This window comes from Sycon ciliatum, chromosome 12 (genome assembly GCF_964019385.1).
Source record: "Sycon ciliatum chromosome 12, ocSycCili1.1, whole genome shotgun sequence".
NCBI lineage: Eukaryota > Metazoa > Porifera > Calcarea > Leucosolenida > Sycettidae > Sycon > Sycon ciliatum.
The window spans coordinates 15,141,549-15,166,576 of NC_088654.1; the positions used below are offsets into that span (position 1 = coordinate 15,141,549).

General features: G+C 47.9%; 1 protein-coding gene across 1 annotated transcript; it reads left to right on the forward strand.

Moving 5' to 3' along the window:
- Positions 1-704: 704 nt before the first annotated feature.
- Positions 705-13,443, forward strand: LOC135828788 (uncharacterized). The gene is made up of 9 exons (XM_065341221.1): positions 705-1,110; positions 2,316-2,492; positions 2,895-2,989; positions 3,861-4,034; positions 5,337-6,569; positions 7,886-8,021; positions 9,523-9,632; positions 10,543-10,656; positions 12,779-13,443. Exons 1-9 carry the CDS (start codon positions 768-770, stop codon positions 13,037-13,039), a joined length of 2,643 nt encoding a protein of 880 aa, XP_065197293.1. The 5' UTR covers positions 705-767; the 3' UTR covers positions 13,040-13,443.
- Positions 13,444-25,028: the final 11,585 nt, after the last annotated feature.

Consider the following 25,028-nt stretch of genomic DNA (forward strand, 5'->3'; position numbering starts at 1 on the left):
AAGAGACAAGCTGCAAGAAGGAGCAAGTGAATGCGAGGAAGCACAGTGCACATTAAGCATCACAATCGCAAAAAAAGACAGGGGAGCAAACCCTTTTCTTACAAATCATCGCCGAGGTCGCAACCACTACTTAATAATAATAATAATAATAATAATAATAATAATAATAATAATAATATAACTAGCGAATAGCATTATTATGTTTTATGGTTTATCGTCTGATGAGGTTTATGAACACGAAACTAGGAGTAACGAGGAAGATTTTTGGTCTCTGTTGTTCTGCCTTGTGAGCACTAATACACACGAAACCCAAGTCGCCTGATGATTGCATTGTGCAAGCCACTAAAGTTGCGACAAATCTGTAAACAAAATCTGTGTGCCTTTTGTGCGTAACAGTTACTTCATGTACATGTAGGTACGTTGCATTCCTTTGTCCGCTCAGTCAGAATGAGAGCGGCCACAGAATCAGGGTCATGCACAAAACAGACTATACAACCTGTCGATTTCCTTCTTGGTCCGGACCACGTGTTTCAGGCTTGACCTACCCTAGCGCACCTTTCTTGACAATCCTCCTTGTCAGATCTCCAGCGATGTGACACATACGATTGTAGTCCCGCATACCGGCTTACAACTAACTACTTGTCGTTTTCATTCAAACTGTTGAGTACAAATAGGTGGAAAGACCACTGAGTGATTGAGATGAGGATTGGTGCAGAACTTAGTGGAAAATTTGAAATTACTTGGGTGAGCTACAACACCGCAAAGTCATGATCTGGTTCACTGCAGCGGCCATCGTTGCCTTCGCCGTGTGCGCGCGAGGCGATGCCCCTGGCTCGTGCCTGGGCGAGTATCAACATTGCAGCGACAAGGGCGACTGCGTGCTGGACTCGAGCCTGTGCGGAACCTGCTCGCAAGGGCAGTATTTGTGTCCCGACACGAAGACGTGCGTGAACGACGTCGAATCGTACACCACGTGTCCTGGCCTGAAGGGAGGCTTCTTCGACTGGGCGCTGAGTCTGGACGAGAGGGTATCAGCGCTGGACAAGCAGGCGACTCTCGAGGAGAAAATCGCTCAGCTGACAAACGATGCACCGGCAATCGTTCGACTGGGTGAGTAAAACCAGGAATGATTCGGCCACTGAAATGTTTCTAAGAACATGAAAAACACAAAATTGATACTGTTTTCACAGCGGAATGCTGTTTCAGGATAATTACATTTTTAGGAAAATCAGTTCAGCTTCTGTCTTGCAGGAATCTAACGGAGCTTGAATTCTCAATCCATTTCGGTAGCTTTCTCATAATAATTATTACAGTCAAACCTGTGACTAACGACCACCCCTTTGGGGCCAGAGATAGCGGTCTTTAGTGGCAGGTGGTCCTTAGTTAGAGGTTTGCACCCCACAAGCATACATGAATGTGAGACCGTCTGTGCCTGGCAAAGTGGTCTGTAGTACCAGGCTGGTCGCTAGTCACGGTGGTCTTTAGTTACAGGTTTTACTGCAGTTGTTTGCATAACGGTGTTCTGCAGACCCCTGTGGTTCTGCCTGCAGCAAGACATCCTCACTTAGACATCAGGGGGGTCACCGTGGTTATCAAACACTAGGGCTGAGTCGGGCAGCATTTTCTTCGGGTGTCGGGTTGGGGTAGTTTTTCAGGGGTAGCACGGGTACCCGATCGGGTAATGGTTCCATGGTAACACCACAATGCACCCCTTCTCTTACACACTGGGTAGACATGCGGAGTGCCGGTAATACATGAATTTGTACACGTGCACTGTACATGATGTCATCTGCGACTTCGGGTTTTCGGCTACTATTCTGTACCCGTCTACCCGAGGTCCTCAAGGGTAGCACGGGTAGCCGGCTACCCGTGCACACAAGTATCGAATACCTACAGGTTGACTGAAGTCATGATGAAAAAGAATGGACAGCATTTTGGTCAGCCTCAGGTGGCCGGTACTCTGAACTCCGACCTAGACAAGCTCTGGGCGTTCAAAGATTCAGTCGACTCCTGATATAACAAACTTTCAAAGATACAGTCGACTCCTGATATCACAAACACGACTGTGCAGGAGAATTGGTTCTTTCTAGCCGAAGTTTGTTATAACAGAGATGTGCTCACACCATTCACAAGCTGGCATGTGGCCCATGGCTGTAGGAGTGCACTTGGTTATCAATTATCATTCCGCCCAACAAGGAAGGGTTCAAAGAGAGACATGGACAATGGTTCACTAAGGTTTACTATAATTATCACAAAATTTGCTATATGCGAGTTCGTAATAAGTGGTGTCGACTGTACTTACTATCCGTGCCTAGGAATCCCATCATATAACTGGCTGAATGATGACGAGCACGGAGTACACGAGGCGCACGCCACCTCGTTCCCGAACGGCTGCGCCTTGGGAGCCATGTGGGACAAGCAGACCATGCTGAAGGTGGGAGCGGCCGTCGGACTGGAGGCTAGGGTGGGACACAATGGATATGTGCACACAGGTGAGGATGAAAACCCAAGGCAGAGTGCTGATGGTTGATTTGCCATGCCCCCAATTGAAACCGAGCATGCCTTTCTGCCATTGCACCTTCTGATCGTGGGAATCAAAAATTAACCTCTTTGCTTGTTTTTACACAAGCCATTGGGTTTCTTTCTTCATTCATGCATGTCCTGCTTAGCATTCTCTCCCCCCCCCCCCCCTTCCTCTCTCTCCCTTCCTCTTAAATTTTTCCGGATCTTCGTGCATCTACCTCACTGGAAGCCGATACCTCAGGTCGGCTGAGTGTTCAAGGTCTCACCACCCTTGTGCTGCCCAGATTGGAGCCCAAGGCCACTCGAAGAAGAAAGTGTGAAAACAAAAATTGTTCTCAATACGCCTGTTTTGATGTTCTTCTATTTCCTAGGCGACCGTGGTCATGGTGAAAATGGCGCTGGCATCACACTGTATGCGCCCAACATGAACCTTGTCAGAGATCCGAGATGGGGACGTGCGCAAGAGGTAACATTTCAGCTCCTAGTGTGTGTTCTGGTATTGATACTGTGAAACATGTATTTTTCGGTGTAACTTTAATTTCGGTGATTTCGGTAGTGAAAACCAGGCACCTAAATTTAAATTACACCTTAAAGGCACCAGAGTATGCACTGTATGTGCAGGGAACGCTGGTCACCTGATTCTAAATTACACCTGAAACCTGGCAGGTCCTTTCACCGAAATGTTAATGCATCTAAAATCACATGTTTTACATTCTTATACTGTTGAACTCCTTTAGAAGTCTTGATCCTGTCTTTCCTGGTCAGAGCATGTTTCACAGGCTGGTTCCATTGTACAGGCTAGCAAGTCAGGCTCTCAGGCTCACACGCAGAAGTAAAAATCCTGACGCTCCCAAGCAACACTTAAGCTAATTCTGCTACGTTTTGTTTCCCAATCATGATCTTAGGCCAGTCTAACCTCCACCAACGTCTAGGTGCTGCAATTGACGCCAGATTATGGGGTAGTGGCGTTCCTTGAAGGAAGAGAAGTAGCTCTTAAGATACATGTACCACAAGGTCCAGGTAGTTCGGTGCCACTGAAATGAAGAAAGTGGTGGTTGTGTGTGTGTGTGTGTGTGTGTGTGTGTGTGTGTGTGTGTGTGTGTGTGTGTGTGTGTGTGTGTGTGTGTGTGTGTGTGTGTGTGTGTGCATGTGTGTGTCTGTGTGTCTGTGGGTTCATATGTGTTTTTACGTGTGTGTGTGTGTGTGTGTGCGTGCGCGCGAGTTCCAATGTATACGAGTGTACATATGTGTGTTTGCGGGCACACGCATTTTGGGGTGTTTGTGCGTGCTTGTTTGTTTGCTTGCATATGCACACACACACACACACACACATGCAGGTGTATTCCGAGGACCCGGTTCTCAGCGCCTTCCTGACCTACATGTTTGTGCACGGAGCACAGGTCGGTAACGAGACTTCTCCCAAGTACATGCAGTCCGCAGCATGCTGCAAGCATTATGCCGCCTACGACGTTGAAACGATTCCAACGGATCGCTACGAGTTCTCCGCAACAGTAAGATTTGAGTACTATACACTATACACAGTACAGTCAACTTGGCTTATAATGACAATCGGCGGGGCATCAAAAAGGTGTCCTTATTCGCGAAGTGTCGTTATACCCGAAGTCTCATTACATGTATTACCCTGGGATGTGACTTTGCTCTGGGCATGGAAATTCTGTCGTTATTCACGAATTGTCGTTATATCCGCAGTCGTTATTAGCCAAGCTGACTATAGTACTTTCTTTTTTTCACGGTTCGCGTCAGACTCGGTTGCTCTATATAGAGGCCGAGTTTTCCGCATCCGTAGGAACGCCACCACCCTTCAAGGATCAAGGCGCAGATGCAGCTCCTAAAGCGGTGGGAGGCGAGTAGATCAGCTCACCAGCATGTGGTCAAAGACCGAAAATCCCATTCACTGCATCCATGTTTTCCTCGTGCCAGGCCACGTGTTCCCAATTAACTGTGGGTCGCAGCACGGCTGGAAAAAAATCCTTCCGCTTCCAAGCAGGACTTGAACCTGGTACCCCGAGGCTCTGTTTCTCAATCATGGTCTTAGACCAACCCACTATGCCTGCCTGATACAGTACTTTAAAGCAGGAAAAAACAGTTCAGTGAAGATTTTACTGTAGGGAACATGGAAATCCAGTCGATTGACCGGGGCCGGCGCCCTCAGCACGTACAGAACGCTGCGTGCAGTGCACATAACAATCGTGTAACTATTACCTTGTTGATCCGATGCGACCAGCGGGCTGCAGTGCATAGATGCATGTGTGTGTACCGTTTATCCATGGCTGCGTGGCCAGCACCCTGGGGCCGCTAGACGTACGACCGGATTTCCATGTCCACGGCAGTAGATCCTGGTCTCACTGTGGCAGACACGGTAGTGACAAGAAGTTATCAGGCCAGAAAATCAGGCACATGTGACCAAATTTGTGTGCAGTGTAACTTAGCATGAAATGTCATCGCCCAGAGTAAAAAAATGTCTGTAACTTTAAAGTTTCCCGAATCCGTCCCCATTTGCAAAACTCGTAAAGGTACAGCTAGCATTTCCCATGATGATGACGATGCTCTGCGTCTCGGATACTGAGAAACAGAGTGAAAGGGGGGATGTGCGTATGTGCGTTTTCACGTGTGAGCGGATGTGCACATGTGTGCGTGTGTATGTGTGTGTGTGTGTATGCTTGTGTGTGTTTGTGTGTGTGTATGCGCGTGTGTGTCTGTGTGTGTGTGTGCGTGTGTGTGTCTGTGTGTGTGTGTGTGTGTGTGTGTGTGTGTGTGTGTGTGCGTGTGTGTGTGCATGATTGTTCGCCCAGGTGGATTCCCGCAACATGTGGGAGACGTACATGCCCGTGTTCCTGGCCTGCGTCAAGTACGCCCAGGGAGCACACGTGATGTGCAGCTACAACGCCATCAACGGCATACCGACCTGTGCCAACCCCGACCTGCTCAACGGCATCCTGCGCAAGCAGTGGGACTGGCCGGGCTTCGTCGTCAGCGACTACGACGCATGGCAGCAGATCTACACGTCCCATCACTACTGTCCAAACATCACGTGTGCCGCGGCGGCAGGACTCAATGCCGGAATGGACCAGGAAGGCGGTGGTACTTCGGCCATCAACCACCTGAAGGACGCCATCGGGAACAAGACCACAACAGAGGAGGCCGTCTCCACCGCCTTCAAGCGTCTCTTTCGCGTCCGACTGCAGCTGGGGATGCACGATCCGCCGAAAATGGTCGAATGGAACATGCTCACCAATGACTCCATTGTCGAGGGACCCGCCGACATTTCCCTCGCTCGTCAGGCGGCCCACAAGGGAATGACCCTGTACAAGAACAAGAACAACGTCCTGCCCCTTTCCAAGAACATCAAGAAGCTGGCGTTGATCGGTCCCAGTGCGACGGACGGTAATGTGCTGCTGGGAAACTACGCTGTGCCTCCCGATCACGGCATACCAACTATCCAGGACGGTATCTACCAGTCCCTCGGTATAGACCCGGTTACGTTCAAAGGCAACTGCAGTGCGTTCGAGCAGGACATTGACTACTTCATTCCCGGCGAGCCGGGAACCGACTCACCAAACCCACAGAACTGCTGCAACCAGTGCGCCATTGACATTGCGTGCAACTACTTCACCTGGTCCGAGAACGAGTGCTTCAAAAAGAAGACGAACAAGGGCCGCCAGAGCAGCAAGGGGCGCGTGTCGGCTAAGTGCCTCAGCCACGCGCGCGTGTCCGTATCGACCTCGCTCGGCTGCTTCGACACCGCCTGCTCTGACAACACGCAGTTCGACTTTGCGGTGCAGGCAGCCAACAACTCCGACGCCATCGTCGTCGTCCTGGGTCTGAGCGGCAAGGAAGAGGGAGAGGGACACGACCGCAACCTGATCGAGCTCCCCGGCAACCAGCCGGGCCTGGTGTCGCAGCTCAGAGTGGCCTACGAGAAAACACCCATCATTGTCGTTCTCGTTCACGGCGGCACGCTTGCGCTGGGCTCCGTGCTGGACGATGCAGATGCAATCCTCGATGCCTGGTATCCTGGAATGGAGGTAAGCTTCACAGGATACTCATACCGTATTTCCCCGAACATAAGTCGCACGTTTTTACACAAAAAATCAAGGGTAAAAATAGGGGGTGCGACTTACAATCGGGCATGACTTACTACTGAAAAATATTTTTTAAAGTAACCGTTCGCGTGAGACTCGGCCAAACGCCCAGGTTTCCGCATCCGCAGGAACGCCACCACCCTCTTGGATCAAGGCGCACATGCAGCTCCTAAACAGTGGGAGGTGAGTACATGTACTACTGAAGTCAATTATCAAAAACAATAACTATAGCCGAAACCTGAAAATAGGGGTGCGACTTATGATCAAGTGTGACTTTTAATCGGGGAAAAACAGCACTTCGTTTATTTTATTTATTTATTTCTGCACCTCGTAGCATGTGAAGACAGCCAATTGAATTGAGAAGACAGTGAGACCAACCCCAATATCCGGGCATTCCGGGATCGAGCACAGTATGTAACGTTGAAATGTCCCTAACTCCGAACTACATGTCCCTAACCCTGAATCACATGTCCGTAACCCCGAATAGCATTCATCTTGTAATAGTTGAGCAGTCTCCTGTGGGGTAGTGCATTTGCTGCTTGCTGGCTCTCTAGTCCCAGGGCTCTAGTACCAGGGCTCTTGTTCCAGGGCTCTTGTTCCAGGGCTCTTGTACCAGGGCTCTTGTTCCAGGGCTGTAGTCCCAGGATTATATTAGTTGCAGGGCTGTAGTCTCAGGGCTCTAGTTCCAGGTCTGTGGTCCCAGGGCTGTAGTAACAGGGCTATAGTTCCAGGGCTGTAGTCCCAGGGCTGTAGTCCAAGGGCTGCTGTTCCAGGGCTGTAGTTCCAGGTCTGTAGTCCCAGGGCTGTAGTTCCAGGGCTGTAGTCCCAGGGCTCTAGTTCCAGGGCCTTAGTCCCAGGTCTTTAGTCCCAGGGCTGTAGTCCCAGGGCTCTAGTACAGGCTCCATTATTCACCCCAGTGTCTGGAGATAATGTGGATTTTGTAGAGAAAAAAAAACAGGGTCCCCACACCACAGATGCGCCCATTGTACAAGCTAAACCTGGATACAAATCTATGTCCTTCCTTGGTGCTGACCGCTTTAATGCGCTTCCCGAATCCCTTCGCACAAATCATATCCCCAATTCATAACGCCAGGAACTTTAAAAATTCGATCATCTTGGGCACACTTTCAGAAGACCTTAGGGTTTGTTGGTAATGCCCAAGGAAAATAATAAAAATTAATACAATACAATACAATTTGCGTGCTGCGTCCCTGCTGTGTACCAATGCTTGGGATCTCTTCTTCCCCTGTATACAACAGGGTGGCTTAGCAGTTGGAGATGTCCTGTTTGGCGACTTTAACCCGGCCGGCCGTGCATCCGTTACGTCATACTTGAGCACTGAATCACTTCCAGAGCAAGGCAACACTAACCTCTACCCATCTGGCGAGTCACCAGGTAAGACGCATCGATTCTCCCAAAATGATCTTAACAAAGCATTCGAAACCCTGCATGTGATCTACATGTGTAGTTCAGTAGATTATCACTATTTGGCCACAGGCCATCTTCAGAATGGATCTTGTTCCAATGGGTTGACACCTCAATCGATGATGCTGATGTGTTCTTCTCAGTAAATGGATGGATTTCTTTCATGAAAAGGATTTTTTTTAATCACGGTTCGCATCAGCCTCGCGAGTTTCGAGCAACCCTAGGAACGCCACCACGACCCTTCAAGGATCAAGGCGCAGATGCAGCTCCTAAACCGGTGGGAGGTGAGTAGATCAGACCCACCAAAATGGTCAAAGACCGAAAATACCATTCATTGCATCCATGCTTCCCTCGTGCCAGGCCACGAGTTCCCAATTAACTGTGGATCGCAGAACGGCTGGAAAAAAAATCTCTCTGCTTCCAAGTAGGACTTGAACCTGGTACCCTCTGTTTCTCAATCATGGTCTTAGACCATCCCACTATGCCCGCCTTCCTGAAAAGAATGGATAACTGATAAAAAAGTGGGGATAGTTCAACCCAGTGTTGGATTATTTGGCTATTAATTAATCTACGGAATCATACCCCACGGCCTACTTTGAAGGAAGTACACCTCACCCATCTTCTCTACTAGCAAGGCAGCAATTTGTTTAAACTGGCCTGAAGCACATGTGCTCTAGCCGTCCGCACGACATACGTACGCATTACAATACAGATGAGAGAGATGCTAAACGGAGAGAGACAATACGGAGAGAGACAATACGGAGAGAGACAATACGGAGAGAGACACTGACAGTGATATGACAAGCACAATACACAACAGTCCACATCATGCAACATCAGTAGTAGTGTAGCGTACATGGTGGCCTCTTCTTGGTATTCTTATGGCGTGTGAGGGTTTATTCAATGGAGGAGAAGCAGTTTTTAAGGCACTCATCGGGTGACCAAATATGGTGCTCTGTATGGCCACCCTGAGATTGGCATGGCTTCCAAAAATCGCAGTTGGCATGTGACTCGGCTGGAGGTCGAGTTCTCCACATCCATAGGACCACCACCGCCCTCTATGAATTAGGGCAGCTCCTTGAGCGGTGGGAAGTGAGCAGTTAGGCATTTGCTTCCAACATGCGTGAATAACCAAACATGCCATTACCCCTCTAGCTTACGACTTCTGAAGCCTCAGCGTGTATTTCTCAGGGAATCTAAACACGACTCCGCACCGACTTAACAAAGGAGAAAACCAGGAGAGGGACGCAAGAGCCCAGAAGAAGGTCAATCACTCACTCTACCATAGCGGGCATGCACTCAAAGCCCGATCTGGGTTTCGTTGAATAATGCACTGGCCCTCTGGTTGAAAAAGGAAAGCCCGATCTGGGTTTCGTTGAATAATGCACTGGCCCTCTGGTTGAAAAAGCAAGAAAAATCAATACAGAGGGCTCACATGTTTCTCTTCTGTTTGTTCTTTTCCAAATGCCAGGCATCACATATCGATACTACACAGAGAAAGTCCAGTTCCCGTTTGGCTTCGGGTTGTCGTACACGACGTTCAAGTACAGTGACTTGAAACTGTCATCGCAATCTGTCAAGGTAAGCCTATGCACTGCAGGGAGTTTGGAGTGGCCTGTTTATGAATAATTATACTGAAGTAGCTTTTTTATACCTCTCTCTCTACCTCTATCTATCTATCAATCAATCTATCTATCTATCTCTCTCTCTCTCTCTCTCTCTCTCTCTCTCTCACACACACACACACACACACACACACACACACTCTCTCTCTCTCTCTCTCTCTCTCTCTCTCTCTCTCTCTTTCTCTTTATTCCACCATTCCGAGTTCTCAAGGCTGGGCAGGGTTCTGAGCATGCTTTCATTTCATCTTTTCTTATTATTTCTGCTTTTCATCTCATTACAAAAAAGTCTTCTCATGTATTTCCATCTGCGCATAAATCTAGACTGACAACCTGCTTGTGAAATCATGCACCTGCTTTCAGGCATAAAAACCCTGTTGCAGAGGTCTCAGTCCTCATTTGTTAAATTTAACTGTCTTTATAAAATGTAACTTAATCTCTCTGCCTTGCCCTCTCTCTCTCTCTCTCTCTCTCTCTCTCTCTCTCTCTCTCTCTTCTCTCTCTCTCTCTCTCTCTCTCTCTCTCTCTCTCTCTCTCTCTCTCTCTCTCTCTCCTTCACTACCTCTATCTCCTTCTCTTTCACCATCTCTCTGCCAATGACTTTCTTTCATTCCATCTATCTATCTATCTCTGTCTCCCTTATCAGCAATGATTAGTGGCCAGGGTTAAACGGGTGCATCTGGCATGCAAACACACACACACACACACACACACACACACACACACACACACACACACACACACACACACACACACACACAGTGACCTGCACATATAAATGCATACCGGGCATGCAGGATGAAACCGTTTCGAAGATCCACGTGCAAAATTGATGTTTGCATTCTTCCACCTAATCTATGCATGTGCAGGCATGTGATACGGTAACCGTGACAGTGACTGTGACAAACACAGGTGACAAGGATGGTGATGAAGTGGTTCAAGTCTATCTCAAGCATGTCAAGGCATCTGTGCCAGTGCCGAAGGTTAGGGATTTCATTATTCTTTTATTCCACGATGGCGTGACGCCAATAAGGATGATTAACCCTTTAAGAGCCGCCCCATACTTGAATGCGTCGTAAACGACGCATTCAAATGCAAAACTTCAAAAGATCGTAACTCAGTCCAATCTCGCTCAAATCCAGTGATCGAAATATCCAGGGCGAAGAGAAAACTCTCACCTGTCGGGAGAAACAATCCGCGAAGCGCTGCGAGCTACGGTTCCTGAGATAAATCACTCGTAAGTTGAGCCGCGATCGCGGCAATTTCAAAAGCGCGCAGTGCGACTTTAGTATTGAGAATTTTGAGACTTTTCGTCACTCTGGTTTACTCGAATTTGCACGGGTTTCACTGTTGATATTGTCAAGAGTACACAGCGAAAAATTGGAACTCCACGATTGAGCAAAATGAAATATCTGGAGCGGGACGCAATTGGACGCATTTGGGGCATTTTTCATACTGTCGCTGCGATCTAGCGCTGGATAGACGGTGTGCTGGCGATCATGATCGACCTCATTCTCTTCCTCTCGCGGAGACCTTTCCAGGAAGCCCTAGATTGTGAGGATTGAGTGAGTAGAACTGAAGCTATGATCCAAGGAACACGAAAAAATGCAGAATTTTGAAATTTTCCTGTGGCTCTTAAAGGGTTAATAAGTGCGATAGAACTGGTACTAGCCAGAAACAGCTAGATGGAAATTAACCGGGAGGCAAGAAGCAATGGATCTTGAAAAACAAGCGGGGGCAATAACGTTAGCAGGGGTGATCGAGATAGTTAAGTACACGTTCGAGATATCAGAAACCAGGGGGATGCGCGGAGCAGGAGCAGGTACTGCTCAAAAGAAGACTGGATGCATTGTTTCGGAAAGAATTTCTACGAGGTTGGGTTGTGATGTCGATAGGGAGTGAGTTGTAGAGGGTGAGGGCACTGTTGATGGGGGAATCTCGGTGCCTGTTCGTGTGTGCGTGTCCGATGGAGTAGGTCCTTGTCTGTCGAAGGGTGTATGGTTGGTGTTGACGTTGTGGTGCAAGATGTGGTTGTTGCAGGTGTGGTGGGGAGGTTTGGTGGTGAATGTCCCATGCTAGTAGGGCTTGTTTAACAAGGAGTCGTGAGCTAAGGGTGGGGCGAAGCCGAGCAAGAGAAATAGGCGTTGTGTGTGTGAGGGGGGGGGTGATGCATGGTGTGTGTGTGTGTGTGTGTGTGTTTGTTACATGGTGTGTGTATGTGTGTTTGTGTGGGGGGTGGGGGGGGATGGGTGGGCGTGTGTGTTACATGGTGTGTGTGTGTGTGTGTGTTACATGGTGTGTGTGTGTGTGTCCAACCTGTTGGAAGGCTACCTTCCTGCCAAAGCAGTTGGGAGTTGGATTAGTTTCGGTTCCACAATCCAGAGTGTCGTTACTATAATAGCTTTCATGGCTGAGGTTGTTGGTATGTCTGTTGGCTCTGGGCTCTCAGTACTCAGTAGCCGAGGCTGGTTGTTAAAGTAACACCAATATCACTTCAAGGTAGCAGTGCATCTAGTGTCTGCATATATCAAAGCAGCGTGCTGTCTATACTGGTTATCCCAGCAAGTGTAGGGTGTGCATAGGTAGCTTGGCCATTTTATGCCGATGTACTTATTCTGTGTGGTGTTGACCAGGTGTGCATTGGTGGTCGATTCACATGGCTTCGCCAGTTGTGTGGATTAAACAGTTATCTAGGGCAAGTCTTGATCTGTCTCATTCAGATCTTGCTCGCTATCGTTGCTATAAGAGAAAATCTATGGGTGCACATCCAGTGCATTTGCAGATTTGCGTGCTTCTCTTGCAACAGGCATATACATGGTACATGGTGTGTGTGTGTGTGTGTGTGTGTGTGTGTGTGTGTGTGTGTGTATACGCGTGCGTGCATGCGTGCATGTGTACCATACACATGCATGCATGACTACACACACCCCTGCCTACACACACCCCTGCCTACAAGTCTATACTGTACATACGCCTGAAGCAAACGTTCTATTACCGAAGCTCTGAATGACTTTGTATTCCTTCGATGCCTAAGACATCTCTACATGTACATTGTGAATCTGTTCTTCTGCCATGTCTTCAAACCACCGGTTGACATCTGCACAGGTGCGGCTGGCGGACTTTGCCAGAGTGACCATCGCCAAGGGCCAGAGCACTCGACTGGAGCTGATGATCCTGCCGCGAACGCACTGCGTGGTTCCGGATAACAGCGATATCTACACGGATAGGAGTACGGTGGAGAGCGGCGAGATCAGTGTCTACGTCGGCGGAGGCCAGCCGGACTTCTACACTGGCGGCCTGTCGTCTTCGTTCCACGTGACCACGTCCGCGCTGGCGGCCACATGCCCAGATCCAGAATTGCTCTAGCGATCCGCCTTGCTCTGCATGCCTCCTGTGTATTATTGTAAAGTCCTGCTCAATGAAATCCAACCAGTTCACTCCGGTTTGCACCTACCAATTCGCGGGCCACTTTCCGCAGGTCTAGGGCTGCGCAACGCCCGGCGCGCACTTGAGTGACGCGACTGGATTTCACTGAGTAGTACTGTGCATGTGGGGAGCATTTGTTCCACATTGCTATGTCAGAGTTAGCGCAGCTACCTGCCCCGATCCAGAATTACTTTAGTGATCTGCTTTAGTGATCTGCATTTTTGACTTTCTATGTTCTAACAACATTGAGATGCCTTTTGTAGGCTTTTCTGCCTGGATTTCATCGACTGAAAACACGTGTATCTTGGAAAGTAATAATGATAATAGTTACAGTTCGCATGTCACTCATGGACGGATGCTTGCCTCCCCTTCCTCATCATTGCTTTGATGATGGCCAATGAGCGAAATGGTGGCAGAAATGTATTCTTGTCGTGCAGCTGAGAGCCTGTTCCGGGATGGAGGTGTTCATAAATGTTTTCAACGACTCCCAAATGCAGACAGATTTTCGTATCGAGATTCTACATTCGTTTCAAATGAATTTATGAATGCAAAAGTAGAACGCAGTAGAAATTAGGACAAGAAAAACTTCTGTAGGGCAGCTTTCTAAAAAAAAGGTTATCATAGTCTAATCTTGGGTTTTTCGGCTAACAACCTGTTCTACATCAGTTCTGTATTCGCTCCGGCCTCGGTCCAAAAGTAAGAAATTAGCAAAGTCTACCAGCTCCAATTTCAAATTTTACACTAACCTCGTACTAAAAACACTCCCACTGGACAAACCCCTTCGAGCACCCCACTCCCTTCCTTCCTCTATCCATTGGCATGCGTTGTTGGCACAAAGAGCATCATAAGAGGGGTCATACTAAACAGCCACGGTGTATCCACTTGTCCCTGGGATTGAAACAAACAGATCGTTCCATTTCGTTGTACATGTACTTATTTTGAGGTTCAGCGTAAAATTCGAAATTGCAGCTGGTACATTTTGCCAAACCCTTATTTTTGGACAGGGCCCGGAACGAAGACAGATCTAAAATGGCTGCGAGCTGATTTCCAGTATGGTACCGTTACTAGTGCCGTGCCGTGAGTACCCATGGTGATTTGCTGACGTGTCCATCATTTACATATTGATATAGGGCATTCCATTGATTGGTGACAGAAAAAAAACAAAAGAAATGATAGCAATAAAAACTGCTTTATGGCAGTTTTCTAAAAAAAGTTAGTGTGTTCTAGTCCATGGACCCCGTCTAAAAAGTAAGAAATTAACGAAATGTGATAGCTGAAAATTAAAATTTCACACAAAACCTCACAATAATCACAACACTTTAAATGCTGCTTTCAACACTAAACTTGTACTGCACCAACAATTGGCAACATGCATGCATAGGAAAGAGGATCGCGAGGGGAAAAGGTCTTCTACGAGGTGAATTGCTATTTCTGGACATTGTACATTTCTGGACATTTCGAGTAAAATAATTTTTCGTCGCGTGTAGAGTCAAGTCAGTCAGGTTGATGAAGTTTTTTCTTGCCGTAGTTGACAGCTGGGCTGTTGTAGTTTCTCCTCGTATCGGTGCCTTGTTGATAGCCTTTGCTTGTGAGGCATTTCAACGAGTTGTGTGGTACTATGTCGCATGAGAATTTTGAGTAAAATAAGAAGTAATGGACGAATCGTTGGCTTCCCCATGTGCACTCCACTTCAGACGCTGTATAGTCTTGGACCTGTTGGCTGGAAGTGTGAAGAGGCCAACTGCAGTCCACCAATAGAAAAATAACAAAAATGGTGCAGTATAGGATGCCTTTTGACGCTATTTTACTTTCATGTCCAGAATTCCATACACTGAAATTTAGGCCCAAAAATTGGCCTGTCGAAAACGTCCTGTTATAAAGTCTCTGGGATCACAGCATGAGCAATTGTCACATATTTGGAAAGATGAAGGATTACGCCATACAATAGATACAAAAAGATATGAAAAATGTAAAACACACAGTCAGTGGGGCTCTATTAATTTTTATTTTCATGTCCAGAAATTGGTATTTCACCTCGTACATGTAGCTTTTCATTCTGTGTGTGATTATTGTGAGGTTTTGTGTGAAATTTTAATTTTCAGCTATCACATTTCGTTAATTTCTTACTTTTTAGACGGGGTCCATGGACTAGAACACAATAACTTTTTTTAGAAAACTGCCATAAAGCAGTTTTTATTGCTATAATGTGCAATGCAGTGCTATTCAAACCTAGTACCTGGCGCGAGATACGCACAGAAGTACATGTACGTTTGTATGATTCTCGCCCCGGGTTGATTTTTTTCCGTAGATTTTTTTATTTTATATCCACAACTCTTTATTGCACTCAGAAAAATAATAATGCACCCATTTTGATAGTCCAGGGGATGGCCCACGCCTGGTAAAAAGAATAAACAGAATAAAAAATAATAATAATAATAAATAGGCGTCGAGGCGACAATAGTTTTCATAGATGTTGTTTCTTCTCACTCCATTTCTCTTTATTAGTATCTTTCTGGATTGTTTTTCATTAGTACAACGTAGCTTCCTGAGGAGTGTTGTGCGAAAACTAGTTCGAAGTACAAATTTTTGTTCATCATTTCTTCCATATCACATTTTTTCTTTCTTCCATGTTCTTCACTGCCTTCGTATCTACTCGTTTTTTTGAATACAATAAAAGCCTTTGTGAAAATGTCGGTTCAGCTCGTTCTGTTGATCGCAATTCTAAAATAATAATAATAATAATAATTCAAAGGATCCGTCGGGGAAGTGAACTGCCTGAAAAGAGAAAAAAAAACGCCAGACCCACCAGGACTCGAACCTGGGACCCTGCTTGTCATGAGCAATGCTCTAACCACTGAGCTTTGAATTTGAAGTTCTCCCAATCCTTTCCAAATAATAATAATAATAATAATAATTCCGCCTGTGTGGATTCACAGGAAGTGTGAGTTACGAAGTCTGAAGAAAATGTTGAACGGCCTCTGCTGGGATGACGACTACACCATAGCTCAGTGGTTAGAGCATCGCTGGCTACAAGCGATGGTCCCTGGTTCGAGTCCTGGTGGTGACAGTCAATTTTTTCTTCAGACTTTTCCCGTTTGTCTCTTTCCCTCAAACCAGTTAAAATAATAATTTCGTAATACGTATTCGCATGCAACGACGCAAATCCACACAATTCAGTAGACACTTTTTCTATCAAACGTTTTCTTTCCCTTCTCTTCAGGATAGTACAGGGAATGTTGGAAATTAGAAAAACACATAACTATATAGAGAATGAAAGAAAGACAGACATCGTCCATCAAGCGTCATTTGTCGGGCAGTGCTAGTTGTCGTAAGTTGTATAGTGATGATATCTTTTCGATTTTGACTCGTGGAAGGTCTAAATTACATCTTGCTGTGTTAGAAGCTCTGTATATTCGTAAACTAGATCCAGAACTATGTGTACAGAAGGAGAATGTGTTATCGTTGCAGTTGTTTGGTGTCACACCTCGTGAAAGTGTGACAAGTGTTCCCTGATGTGTTCAACGTGTTTGTCTACAACTTGCAGCTGTTTGTTTTTGAGTTTTTAACACTTTAATCATTTTAACACCTATGTTGAAGTGTTGACTTTTTCTTTCTTTCATTCTCTATATAGTTATGTGTTTTTCTAATTTCCAACATTCCCTGTACTATCCTGAAGAGAAGGGAAAGAAAACGTTTGATAGAAAAAGTGTCTACTGAATTGTGTGGATTTGCGTCGTTGCATGCGAATACGTATTACGAAACTGTTTTTCCCACCGCCTCCAAAATACTGTTTGAATAATAATAATAATAATAATAATAATTTGGAAAGGATTGGGAGAACTTCATATTCAAAGGATCAGTCGGGGAAGTGAACTGCCTGAAAAGAGAAAAAACGCCAGACCCACCAGGACGGTCCTGGTGGGTCTGGCGTTTTTTCTCTTTTCAGGCAGTTCACTTCCCCGACTGATCCTTTGAATATGAAGTTCTCCCAATCCTTTCCAAATTTAATCACTTTCTTTCACCTCTGGTAGTTTCCAGAAACTGACCGTGGTTGGTCCCCTGGGGGAGGGAAAAAGACCCAAGTGCCATCAGTATGTGTGGCACGTGTTGTGAGTTGCCTTTGGAGTGAAAAACTTGTCAGCGCCTTCTAGGTTCAGCCTGGTCCCATAGCTCAGTGGTTGGAGCATTGCTCATGACAAGCAGGGTCCCAGGTTCGTGTCCTGGTGGGTCTGGCGTTTTTTCTCTTTTCAGGCAGTTCACTTCCCCGACTGATCCTTTGAATATGAAGTTCTCCCAATCCTTTCCAAATTTAATCACTTTCTTTCACCTCTGGTAGTTTCCAGAAACTGACCGTGGTTGGTCCCCTGGGGGAGGGAAAAAGACCCAAGTGCCATCAGTATGTGTGGCACGTGTTGTGAGCTGCCTTTGGAGTGAAAAACTTGTCAGCGCCTTCTAGGTTCAGCCTGGTCCCATAGCTCAGTGGTTAGAGCATTGCTCATGACAAGCAGGGTCCCAGGTTCGAGTCCTGGTGGGTCTGGCGTTTTTTTCTCTTTTCAGGCAGTTCACTTCCCCGACTGATCCTTTGAATAATAATAATAATAATAATAATAATAAGTCACCCATTTTGATAATCCAGGGGATGGCCCACGCCTGGTAAAAAGAATAAATAGAAAAGAATCATGACAAGTACATGACTAGACCTCTAGACAAAATGTACATGTCTAGACTTTAGTTCAACAGTCCTGCAAGGAAACACGTGCCTCGGCTACCACTACAGACGCGGGGTCCCTGGTGACACGGTGTGCGGATGATGATCTTGCCCCACGAAGGCACATCACGCTAGCTCGGACTAATGCAAAGCTTAGCTTGCAGCGAAGCCATGCCATCGTCATGGAGTACGGCTCCTTCAGCTTGTCAGATAGCATGCTGGCAAGACGCTTGAACAGGGCCGATGCACACTTGCTAGTGCCACCAGTGGCTGACAGCACTACTGGCACGAACGTGGCGCGGTCAACCTCAAGCAGACGCTGCTCATATCTCCGGCGTTTCTCCTTTTCATGACGTGCATACACTGAGGAAACTGAGGCAGCGCGATTGCGGGTTTGGGTAGAAACTACTTATTTCGGTAGAGGTGTTCGTTCAGAAAAAAACATTCTACTCAAAAGGGTAGATTCTACTTTCCTCTACCGGCTCTACCAGGAAAAGTTGGTAGAGCTACGGAATTTCCAGCAAGATCAAGGATTTGTACACAACTCCATACAGAGGAGAAACAGTTCACGTACATGTACATGTACATATATCTTAATCCAGTAGAATAGCGTTCGTGCACTTGCCTCTACAATCTACCTGCCTCTATCAGTAGAGTGACTCTACTCCACTCTACCAGGTACAATGTAGCTAAAAACGACCGCGACCCTTGCCTCATTCGCCGATGACACAACCCTATACGCGGTCACTGGTGGCATGGAACTCTCATCAGAGGAGGGGACCACTCAGGGGTGTCCGCTGTCGATGGCCATGTATGCACTGAGTGTGGTACCGTTGATCGCGGCCTGCAGCGACGTACCCGTCGGCGACGTCATCAAGGCCATCCAGGTGTGGTTTGCTGACGATGCCGCCGCCGGAGGCCGGCTGATTTCACTCCGCCACTTCTGGGACAAGCTCATGTCTGCAGGCCCTGCGTATGGCTACTTTCCGAAGCCCAGCAAAACATTCTTGGTAGTGAAGCCCGAACATCGCGACGAAGCAGAGCGAATCTTTGCCGGTACAGGCATCAAGATAGCCGGTGATGGTGACAACCTGGCCCACAAAGCTGGACAGCGTCATCTGGGTGCAGCCATAGGCTCAAATGCGTTCATCGATAGGTACCTCGACTCGAAAGTTGATGCATGGACAGCACAAGTGGACCGCCTCGCCGACATTGCCGCAACACACCCCCATGCTGCATTTGCTGGCTATGTTTTTGGCCTCCGACATCGTTGGACCTTCCTTCAGCGTGCCATGCCTACAATGGGCACTCATATGGAGCCCTTGCTCAGTGCTATTCGCAGCCATTTGTTACCTGCCCTGACCAAGCATGAGGCCAGTGACGTCGAGATGGATATGGTTGCGCTTCCAGCTCGATATGGAGGTCTGTCGTTGGACAACCCCGTCATCGATTCCTCCCGCAAACACACGGCATCGGTTGAGTGCACCGCTAATCTTGCAACCCAGATCGCCACAGGCGGCTCGGACCTGATAGGGAGCATCAGACAAGACCATGAAGCAAAGACTGCCGTGCAACAGCGCCACCGCGCCACCCTCGACACCAAGGCTAACGAAATCCAGTCTCGGCTGCCCGAGCCGCAACAACGGGCCATGGCGTTGGCAAGAGAGAAGGGAGCCTCCAGCACGCTCACAACAATACCGGTGGCTGAGCACGGATTCTGCTTCGACGTCAAGTCCGACTTCCATGACCACGTGCGCATGCGATATTGTTGGCCACTGGACAACCTGCCGGCTTCTTGCCCATGTGGAGCACGCTACTCGGTGGATCATGCGCAGATTTGTAAACTCTCCAGCTTCATCCATATGCGTCACAACGATCCTACCGACTTTATCGCCTCATGCATGAAGGAGGTGCATTGTGATGTTGAGGTGGAGCCGAAGCTCCAACCTCTCACCGGTGAGGTCCTCCAGCGACGCACCGCCAACACCGATCCGGATGCCCGCGCTGACCTGAGAGTGAGGGGGTTCTGGACGGATAGCAGAAACGCATTCTTTGATACAAGGGTGTTCTATCCCCATGCGTCAAGCTACCGCTCCAGATCCCTCTCCTCTCTGTACCGAAGCTTTGAAGGGGAGAAGAAGCGTGCGTATGGGGAGAGAATTCTCCACGTCGAGCATGGTTCCTTCACCCCTCTGGTCTTCTCTTCCTGTGGGGGGATGGGCCACGAAGCTGCCATCACGGTGAAGAGGCTGGCAAGTGCTTTAGCCGTGAAGAGGCATGCGCCATACAGCCAGATGGTGTGTTGGCTCAGATGCATGCTAAGCTTTTCGCTAGCCAGGTCTGCTATTCGCTGTGTCCGTGGATCACGCTCAATTCGCCGCCGTCACTTTGACCATGCCCCTGTCGACCTGGTCCGAGCAGAGGCACAGCTGGTGGTCAGCTAGACAGTTGTCATCATGTTAAATTTCTTTAGTTCTCAATCTATCATTTTCATGCCAGGCGTGAGCCAGCCCCTGGCTTAACAAAATGGGTGCTCCTTTTTAGTTTAGTTTTCTTCCTTTTAGTTTAGTTTTTCTTCTCTTCTTCTTTTTATTTTGCTTTGCCCGTACAATAGGCTTACTTCTCTTGAAAAAAAAAAAATCCTATACGCCGCAACGCTCGCTGCTGTTCCTGACAATGCTAGAGTACTCAAGGCTGCTGTCGACCTAGTATCCAGTTGGGGCTCGGATTGGAAAGTGCAGTTCGAGCCAGCCAAATCTCAGGCCCTCACAATTCCCCACCATCGTTGGGACTGGCCAATACCCCCCATTGTCTTCAATGGAACTCCTGTCGAGGAGCAGCCCTCCATTAAAGTACTCGGCGTCACGTTTGACCATCAGCTGAAATTCAGCCAGCATATCCGAACTGTTGTAGTCCGAGCAACGCAGAGACTTGGAGCCTTGCGCAAGGCATTTCACTTGCTGACTATTCCTGCCCGGCTTCGAGCCTACAAAGCCTTTGTCCGGCCGGTTATGGAGTACTGCCCAATCGTCTGGATGGGGGCAGCTCCTTCCCACTTGAATCGGCTGGACTGGGTGCAGGAGCGAGCCATCAAGGCAATACATCCGCAATGCTGGCTTCCTAGCCTCATAATTCGCCGCACCATCGCTGCCCTCTGCCTCCTGTATAAAGCCCTTTGCGATAATTCTCCCGCTCTTCTCTCGAGAATGGCTCCACCCCCGACACACCAACCCAGGACCACACGCCTCACCCGCCAGGCTGTACGACTGTCCACCGCGCATCCCCATCAGTTACAGAATGTTCTTCCTGCCAATTCCCGGAACAATGTGAGCCGAGCCTTTCCCGGCCACTCCGTCATCCCAATTTGGAACCAGCTGCCTACCTCTATCATTCCCCACCCATTTCACCCAAAGAACATCCAAAAGTTCAAGACAGCAGCTTATCACCATCTCCTCAGAACGAACTGGCACTGGGCCACTCATAGCATACGCGAGTAAGAGGGTACTGTGTCCTACCCTGCTTGGACATACATGTAATCTCTCCTCACAGACCGTCTCCTCTTGAATTTAAAAGTTTAACAGCGTTCACATCAATACTCAACTTATTCTTTTGCTCACTGAGCAATACAATCTTTCCATTTTCTTTCTTCTGTTTTCTTTTTCAATTAATCCTCCCTACCCAATATCCCTTTGGTGCGTCCATGGAGCTATGAAGCCGAGACCTCTGGTCGGCGGAGCTTAATGGGCCCCACCACCACACTCCATCATTCACCCCAGTGTCTGGAGATATGTGGATTTTGTAGAAAAAAAAAGAAAAAACCCACGAAAATCCAGTAACGCTGTATCCCTAGTGAAATCCAGTAAAATTCAAAGTAAAATCCAGCATATCCGAAAGAAAAATAATTATAGTATGTTCGAAACCTAATCCGGGAAAACTTACAATGTAATACATTCTATGTAAGAATGCGGCGTCAAAGATTTGGAATAGGTCATTTAATAATTGCCGGGAGAGAGGACTGGGAAAATTCAAATCTACAAGAAATGTTGGAAAGATAATTTTAAAATTGGCTAAAGAATGCCTCAATAGTTGACACCCTGAATTCCCTAGACGCTGGGTGGACTTGGAAACAATTCGACTCATGGGCTGACAAAACCTCGGCAAGTGGGTGAAGACGACAAGGTGCTGAGCGGAGGTTTACGGCATCACATTGTCTGGGAACACACTCACACTCAGACATGCCCATCGCCGAAGCGATGATAGCGAACAGCCATGTGGAACACACACACACACGCCCACACTACTACTACTACTACTATGTACAGCTACCCTATCGGGCCACGCCGCTCCCAGAAGCGGGAGACAACGACAAGAAGAGAGAAGAGAAGAGAGAGAAATCGCAAAGTCAACAATATTTGGCATGGCGTTGCAAGTCCTGTGGCCTTGAGAACCGTCTTTCGCAATGCTCGCATTCATGACGGCAGTTGTTCCTGGCTGCACGTGACATCCGTTTCGCACGATCACAGTGATGACGGCTCAAACCAGAACGGGAGCGGAAAGAGCGGCGACAAACATCACATCGAAAAGAGTCAGATTCATGGCGAATAGATACACACACACACACACACACACACACACACACACACACACACACACACACACACACACACGCACACACATAATAATAATATAATTATATCATATACACACAAATAGACACACACACACACACAAACACACACACGCACGCACACAAACAAAAAACACACGCGCATACACACACACACACACAATATAATTATATTAAATAACGGCAGCCAGACTGTGCCCACACCTGAAATAATACGTCACTTGTAAAGCGTCAAACTTCTTTAATATCGGGAACTTGGAAGCATCTCTACACCAGTCATAGGCAAACAACACATCAAGCTGCTGTTGAGACCCATATATTGTTCGGACTGCCACTCAGTAATTCGGCGAAATGACTGTGCGCTTTTTATTGCCAGCGTCTCGAAGTCAGTCCCGCGAGGGTGCACCACGCAGGGTGGGTGCAGAAACGAGTCTTCCTGCTCGTCTATCAACCTGCTTACCCAGCAGCAGGCGCTCCCGTCGTTCGGTATGCCGCGAATGCTGCCCAGCCTGCGTAACTGCTCCGCTGCAAGCTCCTTGGCATGCAAGTGCAGGCTGAGTCCGGTGCGTGGGTAGTCGCCGTGCTTCTGGGCGCGAGAGTCCACCGCAATGTCGCGATAGTAGTTGCAGAACTGCGGTATCACTGCCGCCATGTAGACGTTGCGCATGTACGCCGACGCCCACCAGGTCACGTTGTCCAAGCGTGTGTCATACGGTGGCAGTATGTCCACGGCGGTGCGATGCATGGCCACCAGCATATTATCAAAGTGGCAGCGCTGCACGCAGGTTGCATTGTCCCGGTCATCCTCCACGGGCTCCCACAGAGAAACGCCCGCGACAAGCGGCGTATCTCGCATCAGCAGCTTGTGCAAGCGTCGAAACGCGAAGTCGTCATTCTCCTTCAGGACTATCGTTTTAAAGTGACCCAGGTTACGGACGCCCAGCGTAACATCTTCGTCCACGTAGATGATAAATTCGAACCTCCAGCCCTGGTCCACTTCTACGTCCTTCATCAGCCCCAGGTGCCGATTGCGTGCAGCTGCCCACGTACTTCTTGGCAGGTAGAAATATCTGAATTTGGGTCCCGTGACCCGTCGACGCAGCAATAATCTTGAAACGTTCTTTTTCCAGGAGACGTAGAGCACAGAGGTTAGTGGCCATCTGGAGCGTCTCACCCACTTCTTGGCAGGGTACGTTTCTCCCATAATCAAATAGGCCAGCGATCCATCCCAGATCTGTTTCGCGAGCTCCGCCGCTTCATCTCTGTCGGCAGGCTGATGTTGAGGACGCCACAGGCTACTGGCAGAAGCAGGCCGCCTGGAGTTTCTGAAGCTGTGCCACGTGGTAGTAACCAGCAAGCAAAAGCACAGCGTTCCTGCAACCAGTAGGCCTCTTGTATAGTGATTCATCAGCACCGAGCGCCGTCACGATCATCTTCAGTGCTTCTTCACAGGCAGTGGAACTGGAAGGCCTATCTATAATAATATTATGGCAAACATGATCTAGCAGCACCGCGTGCGCAACATCCCCTCGGCTAGAATAATGATTTAGCGAAGCCGAAGGGTCCAAGATACACAAAGGCACACAATGAAAACCAATAATAATCAAGCACCCTACACCTAGCTAGGTCGCCGCTAAAATCCCAACTCAAGGCAGTGAGTCAGAAACATCCACCCACGTGCACGATGCACGATGAGAGAGAGACAGAGACAGAGAGACAGAGAGAGAGACAAAGAAAACCAACAGAAAAAGCTATCTCGACCGTACCAGTTACGGTGGTAAACGTGTATGTACAGTTGTAGAATCTACGTACAGTTAGGTGGTAGAACTATTATGTCTTTGTCATGTCAATCAAAAGCTGAGAAACTCCCTGGCGCACATGTGACAGGCCAAACGCCAGCCAGCCAGCGCTCAAGTAACTGGGTACTGTGTCGACACTTTTTCGTGATCAGCACCGCGCTATCACTAGTATCAGTTCTATCTACAGCTCGTGCTGCATGACTGTGTAGCAAGCAACGGCCGTAGTCTGTCCTGAGGCTAGTGAGATGTGCGGCAGATGGCAGGACACATGGCACGCTTAACTCGTCAATGCGACAGGTAGAGTCGTGTGTCTGGCCGTCACATAATTATTATTATTATTCACACATATCCGCCGGATGAGTACGCGTGGCCCATGCACCATGGGGACCCACGAATACAAACCAGCATAATTATGTTCCCTCAGCAATACAAGCAAGCAAGCACGCAAAGATAAATGAGAGCCCAGGCAGCGAAAACAAAACGAAGAGAGATGAGGACATAGGCAACGAAAACAATTCCAAAGCATAGCCAGGGATTGAACACATAATAATATTATTATTATTATGAAATGACCCAAAGGCAATGTGCCTATCGAGGGGTTCATTTGATTGAAAGAACAGTAGATGTAGATGTACCTGTATGTACAAAGACAAGTAGGGATTGATGAGGAGAGAAATGGGGAAAATCAACTGCAAGGTGGCGGAATTCCGTTGATTGCATAAGCATAGTCAGCTGTAAATTTCCTGAAGGCAGCTTTGAACTTATAGAGCGAGGCTTCCGATGTTAGACTGGGGG